General features: G+C 46.6%; 1 protein-coding gene across 1 annotated transcript in view; it reads right to left on the bottom strand.

Moving 5' to 3' along the window:
* The window catches only part of ppih (peptidylprolyl isomerase H (cyclophilin H)), a 30,253-nt gene extending 22,704 nt beyond the window's left edge, over positions 1 to 7,549 (bottom strand). The window contains exons 1-4 of the mRNA XM_070861051.1: positions 7,441 to 7,549; positions 3,222 to 3,286; positions 3,090 to 3,113; positions 821 to 865 (exon numbers count right to left, since the gene is read on the bottom strand). Of these exons, the coding sequence (XP_070717152.1) occupies positions 821 to 865; positions 3,090 to 3,113; positions 3,222 to 3,286; positions 7,441 to 7,506 (200 nt within the window). The 5' untranslated portion in view covers positions 7,507 to 7,549. The remainder of the gene's footprint in view (positions 1 to 820; positions 866 to 3,089; positions 3,114 to 3,221; positions 3,287 to 7,440) is intronic.
* Between the last annotated feature and the right edge of the window lie 6,787 nt (positions 7,550 to 14,336).

Below are 14,336 nucleotides of genomic sequence, written 5' to 3' on the forward strand. Positions count from 1 at the left end.
CACATTTAACCGTGAAATGAGCTTTTGACCACATATCCGCAGCATAACTAAGACCGCTATTTCCACCTCCGTAACACGCCTCTCTTCGCCCTTGCCTCGGCTCATCCGCTGCTGAAGTCCTCATCCATGCCTTTGTTACCTTTAGACTTGACTATTCCAACGCACTCCTGGCTGGCCTCCCACATAAACTAGAGGCGATCCAAAACTCGGCTGTCCGTGTCCTAACTTGCACCATGTCCCGCTCACCCATCACCCCTGTGCTCGCCGACCTACATTGGCTCTTGGTTAAGCAACACCTCGATTTCAAAATTTTCATCCTGGTTTTCAAATCCCTCCATGGCCTCGCCCCTCCTCATCTCTGTAATCTCCTCCAGCCCCACAACCCCCCGAAATATCTGCGCTCCTCTAATTCTGCCCTCTTGAACATCCCAGATTATAATCGCTCAACCACTGGTGGCTGTGTCTTCTGTTGCCTAGGCTTTAAGCTCTGGAACTCCCTCCCTAAACCTCTCCACCTATCTACCTCTCTTTCCTCTTTCAAGATGCTCCTTAAAACCTACCTCTTTGACCAAGCTTTTGGTCACCTGCCCTAATTTCTCCTTATGCGGCTCAGTGTCAATTTTTAAAATCTCGTAATACTCCTGTGAAGCGTCTTGGGACGTTTCACAAAGTTAAAGGCACTATATAAATACACGTTGTTGTTGTAAAGGACCCTCGGTCTTATGGAGTGGTGATTGAAGCTGATCCCTAAAGGTATAACGATGTCAAAACCCAAAATGCAACACTGGAATTAAAGAGAGCCTGAAACTTCAGGGCATACCTGTGGAACGTACTTCCTTTGTAACCTATAGGGACACCATCCTTCCTGTTGGAAAAATAAAATTTCATCTTCAATCTGTAGAGTTAATAGATTATTGCAAGCTACTTGAAACTGACACAAATTGCTAATCTTGAAGTTTGTGGGTCTTACCTAATTTAAAACAGCTCAAATCCAAAATCATTCAATGCAGACCCCAGGCCACAGATCAGACAATTGCATTTACCCAGGTGAGATGCAGTTAGCAAAATCATTTCAGGGATAGCTGCTAGTCACTGGTGCATAATCTATCATATAACTGAGCGAGCAGTGGGGAAGGAGGGGAGTGGGCGAGCTAGTGTACTGCTCACGTGTAGAGAAGACGCATTTACACCCATCATTTACAACATGGCAATTTCTCATCCACCCTCACTCACCTGCATGAGTAGAATATACAACATATCTCCCTTATGGGAGTTGGTAAATCACTGTCCAGTGTGGATACTTACTTATTTGGGAGTACGGATTTTAAGTAAGATGGTGAGAGCGCAGGGAGATTAGGACTAAAATGTAGCTTCCATTGCTAACCAAACAGAGGAGCCTTGATGGGCCAAATGGCACACTTCTGTTCTTATCTCACTGAGGAAGTTTCGAGAAGGCCCAAGGTTTGATCCCCACTCTATGCAAAGTTTGATGATCTCAGGCAGAATGAGACTACAGTTGGCTTCAGCATGCCAGGATTTGGAAGAGGGGGGAAAGCAATCAGGGTTCCTGCTCAGTCATTATAAGCATTGCCTCGAAATCGAGGAAGACTTGCTTCCACTCTAACAGTGAGTTCTTAGGTGGCTGAACAGTCCAATACGGGAATTACAGTCTCTGTCACAGGTAGGACAGATAGTCGTTGAGGGAAAGGGTGGGTGGGACTGGTTTGCCGCACATTCCTTCCGCTTGGTTTCTGCATGCTTTCGGCAACGAGACTCGAGGTGCTCAGCGCCCTCCCGGATGCACTTCCTCCACTTAGGGCGGTCTTTGGCCAGGGACTCCTAGGTGTCGGTGGGGATGTTTCATTTTATCAAGGAGTCTTTGAGGGTGTCCTTGAAACGTTTCCTCTGCCCACCTTGGGCTCGCTTGCCATGTAGGAGTTCAGAGTAGAGCGCTTGCTTTGGGAGTCTTGTGTCAGGCATGCGAACGATGTGACCCGACCAACGGAGCTGGTCGTGTGTGGTCAGTGCTTCGACGCTGGAGGTGTTGGCCTGATCGAGGACGCTAACATTGGTGCGTCTGTCCTCCCAGGGGATTTGCAGGATCTTGCGGAGACATCGTTGGTGGTATTTCTCCAGCGATTTGAGTTGTCCATGTCCATGTCTCTGAGCCATACAGGAAGGTGGGTATCATTACAGCCCTGTCACCCATGAGCTTGGTGGCAGATTTGAGGGCCTGATCTTCGAACACTCTTTTCCTCAGGCGGCCAAAGGCTGCGCTGGCGCACTGGAGGCGGTGTTGAACCTCGTCATCGATGTCTGCCCTTGCTGATAATAGGCTCCCGAGGCATGGAAAGTGGTCCACTTTGTCCAGGGTTGCGCCATGGATCTTGATGACTGGGGGGCAGTGTTGTGTGGCGGGAACAGGCTAGTGGAGGACCTTTGTCTTACGGATGTTTAGTGTAATGCCCATGCTTTCGTGCATCTCAGTGAAGATGTTGACTATGACTTGGAGTTCAGCCTCTGAATGTGCACAGACATAAGCGTCAGAGGTTGGGACAGTCTTGGATCTGGCCTGGAGACGATGAAGGTTGAATAGGTTCCCACTGGTTCTGTATCAATCAGGGTTCCAGCTCAGTAACTCCTTCCTGAAAGGCACATATACGTGACCAATGGGTGAAGAGCGGAGCGGGCTTCATTTTAATGATCCTCACAGAAGAAACCAGCACGCACCAATTATGTCCATCCATGCACAGTGGGTGCTTAGGGGAAGTAGTGAAGGGCAGACATCACAAAAGAGCAACTTCAGGAAAGAAAAGGGAGAAAATGTGTATATAAAAACAGAGCAGTAGGTTTAGTCTTCAGCCGACTGAAAGAGGTCTGATCTAGTCCGTTGATTTAAGCCACTGCTCATCACTGATTTAGAGGGAAAGATATCAAATAACTGATTGTCTGGGAAAGAAAATATGAATTATTCATCTTTTGTGTACTGGTTTCACTGGGTACATCCTTTGTAAACAAGATTCCGGAACTCTGGTAATAACATCAAACCAAGACCAAATACTGTGTCTGTAATAAAAACCAGTACTGACCTGAATTCTCCAGTACAGAACTGCCTAAAATAGGAAAACATACAATTAGCAATAACCCAAGATAAAACAATGATTTGAAAGTATGTTATTGAACAGATTACTGAAATACTGTACAGATTAGCAGCTCTGTACCTGATGTTTTCTGCTACCCTGGGTACAGCATCAGCAAACAGTTCAATCTTCATCCGGCCCACTTCCTGTTATAGAACAACGATTAACATGCACAAATATGAGAGGGAGAAAATGGTCAACAACCAGTGGGCATAGATTTAAAGTAATTGGGGGGAGGTTTAGAGGAGATTTGAGGGGAAATGTCCTCACCCAGAGGGTGTAGCGGGTCTGGAACTCACTGCCTGAAAGGGTGGTAGAGGCAGAAACCCTCAGCACATTTTAAAAGTACTTGGATGTGCACTTGAAGTGCCGTAACCTACAGGGCTACGGACCTAGAGCTGGAAAGTGGGATTAGATTGAAGAGCTCTGTTGGCCGGCGCGGACACGATGGGTTAAAATGGCCTCCTACTGTGCTGTAAATTTCTATGATTCTATGAATGAGAGAGAATGAGAGAGAGAATATGAAAAGAATACAAGAGCTCCTTTCTGGCGATGAAACTACAATGTGTTTTTTATTTTAAAAAGTAAGTGCTTATAAAGGGCCCAGGCTCAAATCTATTGTTAAAACCAGTGGTGTTCAAATTTTGTAATAGAATGACACATTCCCACCATCCTTTCAAATAGTGACATATTCCCCAAGGGCTCCAACTCCCCAAAGACAAGAAAATCCTGGAGATGAGAGGACATAAAGACAAATCTCCACCCCAAGTATCTGGCGCAGTTCTGAAAGAAATCACTTAAAAATGGTGCATGGCTTGCCTCTAAGCTGCAGACTTTTTAGTTTCCGGTCCACCCTCCCCTTGCGCACAGCGGCTATGAGCTGCTCCACCTTCCAGCAGAAAGGTGGAGGTGGACTATGCTGAAACGCCATTAAGGTCCATGCAACTTCCCCAGTCATGTAAATATTCTCAGCTGCCCAAAGGATAATACTACTCGATCGGAGTATTTCTTACAAAACAATTTACATGCAACTGAAATAACCTGCTGGCAAGAACAAAATAAAACAACAAAAAGAGTGACCATAAAATGATAGAATTTTATATTAAGTTTGAAATTTATATTTAGTTAAATCCGAAACTAGGGTCTCAAATCTAAACAAAGCAATCTACGTAGATATGAGGGGCGAGTTGACCAAGACAGATTGGGAAACTACATTAAAAGGTCTGCCAATAGATGAGCAATGGCTAACATTTATAGAATTTATAATATACATTTCTTTAAGGTACAAAAACTCCACAGGAAAAGTGGTCTAAGCGTGGCTAATAAGAGAAGTTAAAGATAGTATTCGATCAAAGTAAGAGGCTTATAATGTTGCTGAAAGGAGCAGTAGGCCTGAGCATTGGGTGGATTTTCGAATTCAGCAAAGGAGGACCAAGAAGTTGAAAAAGGGAAAATAGAATACGAGTGTAAACTAGCAAGAGACATAAAAACAGACAGCAAAAGCTTCTATAGGTATGTAAAACGGAAAAGATTAGCGAAGGTAAATGTGGGTCCCTTACAGACCGAGACAGGAGAAATTATAATGGGAAATAAAGAAATGGCAGAGAAATTAAATGAATATGTTGTATCTGTCTTCATGGAAGATGCAAAAAATACCTCCCAGAAATACTGGTGAACCAAGGATCCAGTGAGAATGAGGAACGGAAAAAATTAGTATTTGTAAAAAAAATAGTACTGGAGAAATTAATGGGACTGAAAGCCGATAAATCCCCTGGACCTTGATGGCCTACATCCTAGGGTTTTGAAAGAGGTGGCAATAGAGATAGTGAATGCATTGGTTGTCATCTCCCAAAATTCCATAGATTCTGGAAAGATTGGAAGGTAGCAAATGTAACTCCGCTATTTAAGAAAGGAGGGAGAGTGAAACCAGGGAACTACAGACCAGTTAGCCTGACATCAGTAGTAGGGAAAATGCTAGAATCTATTATTAAGGACCTGGTGGTAACAGGGCACTGAGAAAATAATAATCGGATTGGGCAGAGTCAACATGGATTTATGAAAGGGAAATCTTGTTTGACAGATCTGTTAAGAGTATTTTGAGGTTGTAACTAGGCGAATAGATAAGGGGAAACCAGTGGATTATGGTGTATTTGGATTTTCAGAAGGTATTCGATAAAATGCCATACAATAGGTTATTAAACAAAGGGCTCATGGGATTGGGGGTAATATACTCGCACGGATTGAGGATTGGTTAACGGACACAAAACAGAGAAGTAGGAATAAACGAGTCATTTTCTGGTTGGCAGACTAACTAGTGGGGTACTACAAAGATCGATGCTGGGCCCCAGCTATTCACAATCAATATCAATGATTTGGATGAGGGGACTAAATGTAATATATCCAAGTTTGCTGATGATACGAAGCTAGGTGGGAATATAAGTTATGAGGAGGATGCAAAGAGACTTCAAAGCGATAGACAGGCTAAATGAGTGGGCAAGGACATCATGGCAAATGGAATTTAATGTAGAGAAATGTGGCCTTATCCACTCTGGTAGGTAAAATAAAAAAACAAAGTATTTTTTAAACAGTGAAAAACCTGGGTGTCCTTATACACAAATTACTGAAAGTTAGCATGCAGGTACAGCAGGCAATTAAGAAAGCAAATGGTATGTTGGCCTTTATTACATACGGCAATTATATAGGGCCCTGGTAAGATAGCACCAGAAGTATTGTGTACAGTTTTGGTCTCTTTACCTAAGGAAGGATATACTTGCCATAGAGGGAGTACAACGAAGGTTCACCAGATTGATTCCTGGGATGGGAGGATTGTCCTATGAGGAGAGATTAAGCAACCTAGGCCTATATTCTCTCGAGTTTAGAAGAATGAGAGATGATCTCATTGAAACACACAAAATTCTTACAGGGCTTGACAGGGTAGATTGCAGGGAGGATGTTTCCCATGGCTGGGGAGTTTAGAATCAGGGGTCACAGTCTCAGGATAAACATAGAAACATAGAAAATAGGTGCAGGAGCAGGCCATTCGAGCCTGCACCGCCATTCAATATGATCATGGCTGATCATGCGACCTCAGTACCCCACACCCCTGTTTTCTCTCCATACCCCCTGATCCCTTTAGCCGTAAGGGCCACATCTAACTCCCTTTTCAATATGTCCAACAAACTGGACTCAACAACTTTCTGTGGCAGAGAATTCTACAGTTCACATCTCTCTGGATGAAAAGGTTTCTCTTCATCTCGGTCCTAAATGGCTTACCCCTTATCTTTAGACCGTGACCCCTGGTTCTGGACTTCTCCAACATTGGGAACATTTTACCTGCATCTAACCTGTCCAGCCCCGTCAGAATTTTATATGTTTCTATGAGGTCCCCACTCATCCTTCTAAATTCCAGTGAATACAGGCCCAGTCGATCTAGTCTCTCCTCATATGTCAGTCCCGCCATCCCGGGAATCAGTCTGGTGAACCTTCGCTGCACTCCCTCAATAGCAAGAACGTCCTTCCTCAGATTAGGAGACCAAAACTGAACACAATATTCCAGGTGAGGCCTCACCGAGGCCCTGTACAACTGCAGTAAGACCTCCCTGCTCCTATACTCAAATCCCCTCGCTATGAAGGCCAACATACCATTTGCCGCCTTCACCGCCTGCTGTACCTGCATGCCAACCTTCAATGACTGATGTACCATGACACCCAGGTCGCGTTGCACCTCCCCTTTTCCTAATCTGTCACCATTCAGATAATATTCTGCCTTTGTGTTTTTGCCCCCAAAGTGGATAACCTGACATTTATCCACATTATACTGCATCTGCCATGTGTTTGCCCACTCACCTAACCTGTCCCAGTCACCCTGCAGCCTCTTAGCGTCCCCCTCACAGCTCACTCTGGCAGAAGGGGTCGAAGGGGTTGGCCATCGAGGACAGGGATGAGGAGGGCGGTGAACCTTTGGAACAGAGGGCTGTGGAGGCAGTCCCTGAATATATTCAAGGCTGATCTTTGGAGACAAAGGGAATGAAGGGATCTGGGGATCGGGCAGGGAATTGATCTCATTGAATGGGGAGCAGGCTGGAGGGGCCACCTGGCTCTGCATCACCAGCCAACGCCAAGCCGGCCCTTGACCCCTCGGGGCATCATGCCGAGAGGTCAGCGTTAGTCATTCCCGCTAAAATAAATCGGGGAGAACGTTCCAGAAGGTCCAGGGCCCCCGGCCCCGCGCCCCCTCCCCCGGGTCCACCTACACCCCGGGCCCCCGCTCCAGGCCTGCTCCCCCCGGGCCCGGGCCCACCTGGCCGCCGATGGTCACATCGAAGAAAACCACCGGGTTGTTCGGGTTCGATGCCGGCGCCGCCATCGCGGGGAGAGAGAGGCCCCGCCCCCGGCCCGTGAGTGACAGCCCGAGTCCCCGCCCCTCGGTACACTGAGTGACAGCCCGAGTCCCCGCCCCTCGGTACACTGAGTGACAGCCCGAGTCCCCGCCCCTGGACCATGAGTGAGAGTCCGAGTCCCCGCCCCCGGCCCGTGAGTGACAGCCCGAGTCCCCGCCCCTCGGTACACTGAGTGACAGCCCGAGATCCCGCCCCTCGGTACACGAGTGACGGCCCGAGATCCCGCCCCCGCCCCGCGTGTGACAGCCAGAGTCCCCGCCCCTCGGTACACTGAGTGACAGCCCGAAACCCCGCCCCCATAGACTGAGTGACAGCCCGAAGCCCCGCCCTGTGAAGAAGCAGGAAAACTATAACAGAGAAGCAAGCACCAATGGGAATAGGTGTGGCCTGGAACTTGCAGGAGCAATTGAAAGTCAACAACAACAACTTGTATTTATATAGTGCCTTTAACGTAGTAAAACGTCCCAAGGTGCTTCACAGGAGTGTTTTAATGCAAAACAAATAAATTTGACACCAAACCTCATAAAAAATTAGTGCAGATGACAGGTTGGTTTTAAGGAGCGTTTTGAAGGAGGAGAGAGAGGCGGAGAGGTTTAGGGAGAGAGTTCCCGAACTTGGGGCCCAGGCAACAGAAGGCACGGCCACCGATGGTGGAGAGATTATAATCAGGGATGGTCAGGAGGGCAGGATTGGCGGAGCGCAGATATTTCCGGGGCTTGTGGGGCTGGAGGAGATTACAGAGATAGGGAGGGGCGAGGGCCATGGAGGGATTTGGAAACAAGGATGAGAATTTGTGGACAAGGTAGAATGTATGCAGTATGGCCAGAATGGGAAACACAGTTACCCGGGCAGTGCCAACAACAACAGCTTGCATTTAGATAACACCTTTAATGTCCCCAAATGCTTCACAGAGGCAGAATTAAAAAGTGGATGCCGAGCCATAGGAGATATTAGGAGGAGTCACAAAACGCTTGGTCAAAGAGTTTTAAGGAGAGCCTACGTGAACTTGAGGCCATCCAAAACTCGGATGCCCATGTCCTAACTTGCATCAAGTCCCGCTCACCCATCACCCCTGTACTCGCTCACCTCCATTGGCTCCCGGTCCAGCAACGGCTCGATTTCAAAATGCCCATCCTTGTTTTCAAATCCCTCGCCCTTCCCTATCTCTGTAATCACCTCCAGCCCTACAAACACCCGCGATGTCTGCACTCCTCTAATTCGGCCTCTTAAGCATACCCCACTTTTAATCGTTCAACCATTAGTGGCCGTGCCTTCTGTAGCCTGGGCCCCAAGCTCTGGAACTCCCTCCCTAAACCTCTCTGCCTCTCTATTTATTGGAAAAAGACACTCCTTTAAACCTACCTCTTTGACCAAGCATTTAGTCATCTGCCCTAATTTCTCCTTATGTGGCTCGATGGCAATTTTTTTGTCTTATAACACTCCTGTGAAATACATTGGGACATTTCACTCTGTTAAAGGTACTATGTACATACAAGTTGTTGTTGCTGGCCTGATAGGAAGAAAAGGAGACAGCAGGGTTTACGGAAGGAATTCTAGAACCTCGGGCCCATGCGGCTGATGACATGGCCATTAACGGTCAGGCGAAGGGAGGGAAGATGGATGTACAAGAACCCAGAGTCAGAAGAATGGAGATTTTAGGTGAGGATTGTAGCATTGGTGGAGGCTTCAGAAATAGCGAGTGGTGAGGCCATGGAGCAATTTATACACAAGCATCGTAGGTCAGCGAGGACAGCGGCGGTGATGGAACAGAACTTGGTGCAGCCTGGGGTACAGCCAACAGAGATTTGGATTGGTTGAAGTTTGTGAAGGGTGGAGGATCAGAGCCCTGCCAAGAGAGCTTTGGAATAGTTGAATCTGCAGGTGACAAAGGCGTGGATGAGAGTTTCCGGGCAGAGGCAGGCAATATTATGGAGGTGGAAGTAGGTAGTCTTTGTTATGGAGAGGAGATGGGAGCAGTAGCAAAGTGCAGGGTCAAACACGCTGAGAACACTTGGGCTCAGCCTGAGACAGTGGCCAGAAGCTCAGATTGGGGAGGGGTTAAAAAAGGTGGTGCAGAGGTAGAACTAGACTCTATCAGGATACACGTGGAAATGGCAGCTAATGTTGTTAAGGGGCAGCATGTAGAGTAGCAAGAGAAGAGGGTCAAGTATGGAACCTTGGGCGTCTCCTGAGGTGATGGTGGTGAAGTGGGATGGGGCATGGTGGGGGTGAAGGGAAACCATTGTTAGAGATGCTCTGGTTACGGTCAGATAAGTAAGAGTGGGAACAAGCGAGAGCAGCCATGCTGAGCTGGACATCAGAGAAGAGACGTTGGAGGAGGATGGCGTGGTTGACCATGTCAAAGGCTGCAGAGACCTCAAGAAGGATAATGCACCACAGTCACAGTTGCAGAGACATTTGTGACCACATTTGGAATACTGTCTTCAAGTCTGATTACAGCATAAAAAGGGATGCATGAATATTGGAGAAGATACAAGGAACAGCAACATTGTTTAAAAAGGGAGAAAGGGATACACCGAATATTTACAGGCCAGTCAGCCTAACCTCGGTGCTGGGAAAATTATTGGAAAGAATTCTGAGCAGCAGGATAAATCTACATTTAGAAAGACACGGATTAATCAAGGACAGTCAGCATGGATTTGTTAAGGGAAGGTCGTGTCTGACTATCTTGATTGAATTTTTTGAGGCGGTAACAACGAGGGTTGATGAGGGTGGTGTGTATGATGTAGTGTATATAGATTTTAGCAAGGATTTTGATAAGGTCCCACATGGCAGACTGGTCATGATAATAAAAGCCCATGGGATCCAGGGCAAAGTGGCAAGTTGGATCCAAAATTGGCTCAGAGGCAGGAAGCAAAGGGTAATGGTTGATGGGTGTATTTGTGACTGGAAGGCTGTATCCAGTGGGGTTCCGCAGGGCTCAGTGCTGCGTCCCTTGCTTTTTGTGGTATACATCAATGATTTAGACTTCAATGTAGGGGGTATGATTAAAAAGTTTGCAGATGATCAAAAATTGCCTGTGTGGTTGAAAATGAAGAAGAAAGCTGTAGTCTGCAGGAAGATATCAATGAACTGATGGGCTGAAATGTCCTCCTTCCAAGCTGTACATTTCTATGATTCTATGAACATGGATAATCACATGTATTGGGACACTTTCCCAGCATGGATCCATTTCTTCCAATCTCAACACAGCCAGAGGATCCCCTCCCCTCCTGGAAAGTGTGAGGTCATGCACTTTGGCAGAAAAAAAATCAAAGAGCAAGTTATTATTTAAATGGAGAAAGATTGCAAAGTGCCGCAGTACAGCGGGATCTGGGGGTACTTGTGCATGAAACACAAAAGGTTAGTATGCAGGTACAGCAAGTGATCAGGAAGGCCAATGGTACCTTGGCCTTTATTGCAAAGGGGATGGAGTATAGAAACATAGAAACATAGAAACATAGAAAATAGGTGCAGGAGTAGGCCATTCGGCCCTTCTAGCCTGCACCGCCATTCAATGAGTTCATGGCTGAACATGCAACTTCAGTACCCCATTCCTGCTTTCTCACCATACCCCTTGATCCCCCTAGTAGTAAGGACTTCATCTAACTCCTTTTTGAATATATTTAGTGAATTGGCCTCAACAACTTTCTGTGGTAGAGAATTCCACAGGTTCACCACTCTCTGGGTGAAGAAATTCCTCCTCATCTCGGTCCTAAATGGCTTCCCCCTTATCCTTAGACTGTGTCCCCTGGTTCTGGACTTCCCCAACATTGGGAACATTCTTCCTGCATCTAACCTGTCTAACCCCGTCAGAATTTTAAACGTTTCTATGAGATCCCCTCTCATTCTTCTGAACTCCAGTGAATACAAGCCCAGTTGATCCAGTCTTTCTTGATAGGTCAGTCCCGCCATCCCGGGAATCAGTCTGGTGAACCTTCGCTGCACTCCCTCAATAGCAAGAATGTCCTTCCTCAGGTTAGGAGACCAAAACTGTACACAATACTCCAGGTGTGGCCTCACCAAGGCCCTGTACAATTGTAGCAACACCTCCCTGCCCCTGTACTCAAATCCCCTCGCTATGAAGGCCAACATGCCATTTGCTTTCCTAACCGCTACCTGCATGCCAACCTTCAATGACTGATGTACCATGACACCCAGGTCTCTTTGCACCTCCCCTTTTCCTAATCTGTCACCATTCAGATAATAGTCTGTCTCTTACCACCAAAGTGAATAACCTCACATTTATCCACATTATACTGCATCTGCCATGCATTTGCCCACTCACCTAACCTATCCAAGTCGCTCTGCAGCCTCATAGCATCCTCCTCGCAGCTCACACTGCCACCCAACTTAGTGTCATCCGCAAATTTGGAGATACTACATTTAATCCCCTCATCTAAATCATTAATGTACAGTATAAACAGCTGGGGCCTCAGCACAGAACCTTGCGGTACCCCACTAGTCACTGCCTGCCATTCTGAAAAGTCCCCATTTACTCCTACTCTTTGCTTCCTGTCTGACAACCAGTTCTCAATCCACGTCAGCACACTACCCCCAATCCCATGTGCTTTAACTTTGCACATTAAACTCTTGTGTGGGACCTTGTCGAAAGCCTTCTGAAAGTCCAAATATACCACATCAACTGGTTCTCCCTTGTCCACTCAACTGGAAACATCCTCAAAAAATTCCAGAAGATTTGTCAAGCATGATTTCCCTTTCACAAATCCATGCTGACTTGGACCTATCATATTACCTCTTTCCAAATGCACTGCTATGACATCCTTAATAATTGATTCCATCATTTTACCCACTACCGATGTCAGGCTGACCAGTCTATAATTCCCTGTTTTCTCTCTCCCTCCTTTTTTAAAAAGTGGGGTTACATTGGCTACCCTCCACTCCATAGGAACTGATCCAGAGTCAATGGAATGTTGGAAAATGACTGTCAATGCATCCACTATTTCCAAGGCCACCTCCTTAAGTACTCTGGGATGCAGTCCATCAGGCCCTGGGGATTTATCGGCCTTCAATCCCATCAATTTCCCCAACACAATTTCCTGACTAATAAGGATTTCCCTCAGTTCCTCCTCCTTACTAGACCCTCCGACCCCTTTTATATCCGGAAGGTTGTTTGTGTCCTCCTCAGTGAATACCGAACCAAAGTACTTGTTCAATTGGTCCGCCATTTCTTTGTTCCCCGTTATGACTTCCCCTGATTCTGACTGCAGGGGACCTACGTTTGTCTTTACTAATCTTTTTCTCTTTACATATCTATAGAAACTTTTGCAATCCGCCTTAATGTTCCCTGCAAGCTTCTTCTCGTACTCCATTTTCCCTGCCCTAATCAAACCCTTTGTCCTCCTCTGCTGAGTTCTAAATTTCTCCCAGTCCCCGGGTTCGCTGCTATTTCTGGCCAATTTGTATGCCACTTCCTTGGCTTTAATGCTATCCCTGATTTCCCTTGATAGCCACGGTTGAGCCACCTTCCCTTTTTTATTTTTACGCCAGACAGGAATGTACAATTGTTGTAGTTCATCCATGCGGTCTCTAAACGTCTGCCATTGCCCATCCACAGTCAACCCCTTCAGTATCATTCGCCAATCTATCCTAGCTAATTCACGCCTCATACCTTCAAAGTTACCCTTCTTTAAGTTCTGGACCATGGTCTCTGAATTAACTGTTTCATTCTACATCCTAATGCAGAATTCCACCATATTATGGTCACTCTTCCCCAAGGGGCCTCGCACAACGAGATTGCTAATTAATCCTCTCTCATTACACAACACCCAGTCTAAGATGGCCTCCCCCCTAGTTGGTTCCTCGACATATTGGTCTAAAAAACCATCCCTTATGCACTCCAGGAAATCCTCCTCCACCGTATTGCTTCCAGTTTGGTTAACCCAATCTATATGCATATTAAAGTCACCCATTATAATTGCTGCACCTTTATTGCACGCACCCCTAATTTCATGTTTGATGCCCTCCCCAACATCACTACTACTGTTTGGAGGTCTGTACACAACTCCCACTAACGTTTTTTGCCCTTTGGTAAAGCAGGGAAGTCTTGCTACAGTTATACAGGGTATTGGTGAGGCCACACCTGGAATACTGCATGCAGTTTTGGTTTCCATATTTACAAAAGGATAGACTTGCTTTGGAGGCAGTTCAGAGAAGGTTCACTCGGTTGATTCCGGAGATGAGGGGGTTGACTTATGAGGAAAGGTTGAGTCGGCTGGGCCTCTACTCATTGGAATTCAGAAGAATGAGAGGTGATCGTATCGAAACGTGTAAGATTAGGAGGGGGCTTGACAAGGTGGCCTAGAAAGGCCAGTGGGGAGTTCAAGAGGCAGTCGGACAGGCGGGAGGTCGAGGAGCAACGTCGGGAGGCCTATAAAGGCCCAGCCAGTGCAGCTGCAGCAGGGAGAGAAGGCAAAAAATAAGTGGAAAGAAATTGAAAGGTGACGTCACAGCCAAGGGGGTAAGTGACTGGCTGGTGATTGGTGAGTAGTTTTCTTTATCAGTAAGTAACCTTTTAGCATTGTTTTTGCCAAATTAAGTTAATCTAAGTGTTAAGTCATGGCAGGAGAGGTCGGACACGTATTGTGCACCTCCTGTGATATGTGGGAAGTCAGGGACGCTTCCAGTGTCCCTGACGACTACATGTGCGGGAAGTGCATCCGCCTGCAGCTCCTGACAGACTGCATTGTGGCACTGGAGCTACGGGTGGATTCACTCTGGAGCATCCACGATGCTGAGAATGATGTGAATAGCACATTTAGTGAGTTGATCTTAC

Source organism: Pristiophorus japonicus, chromosome 18 (assembly GCF_044704955.1).
Source record: "Pristiophorus japonicus isolate sPriJap1 chromosome 18, sPriJap1.hap1, whole genome shotgun sequence".
In the NCBI taxonomy this organism is placed as follows: Eukaryota; Metazoa; Chordata; class Chondrichthyes; family Pristiophoridae; genus Pristiophorus; species Pristiophorus japonicus.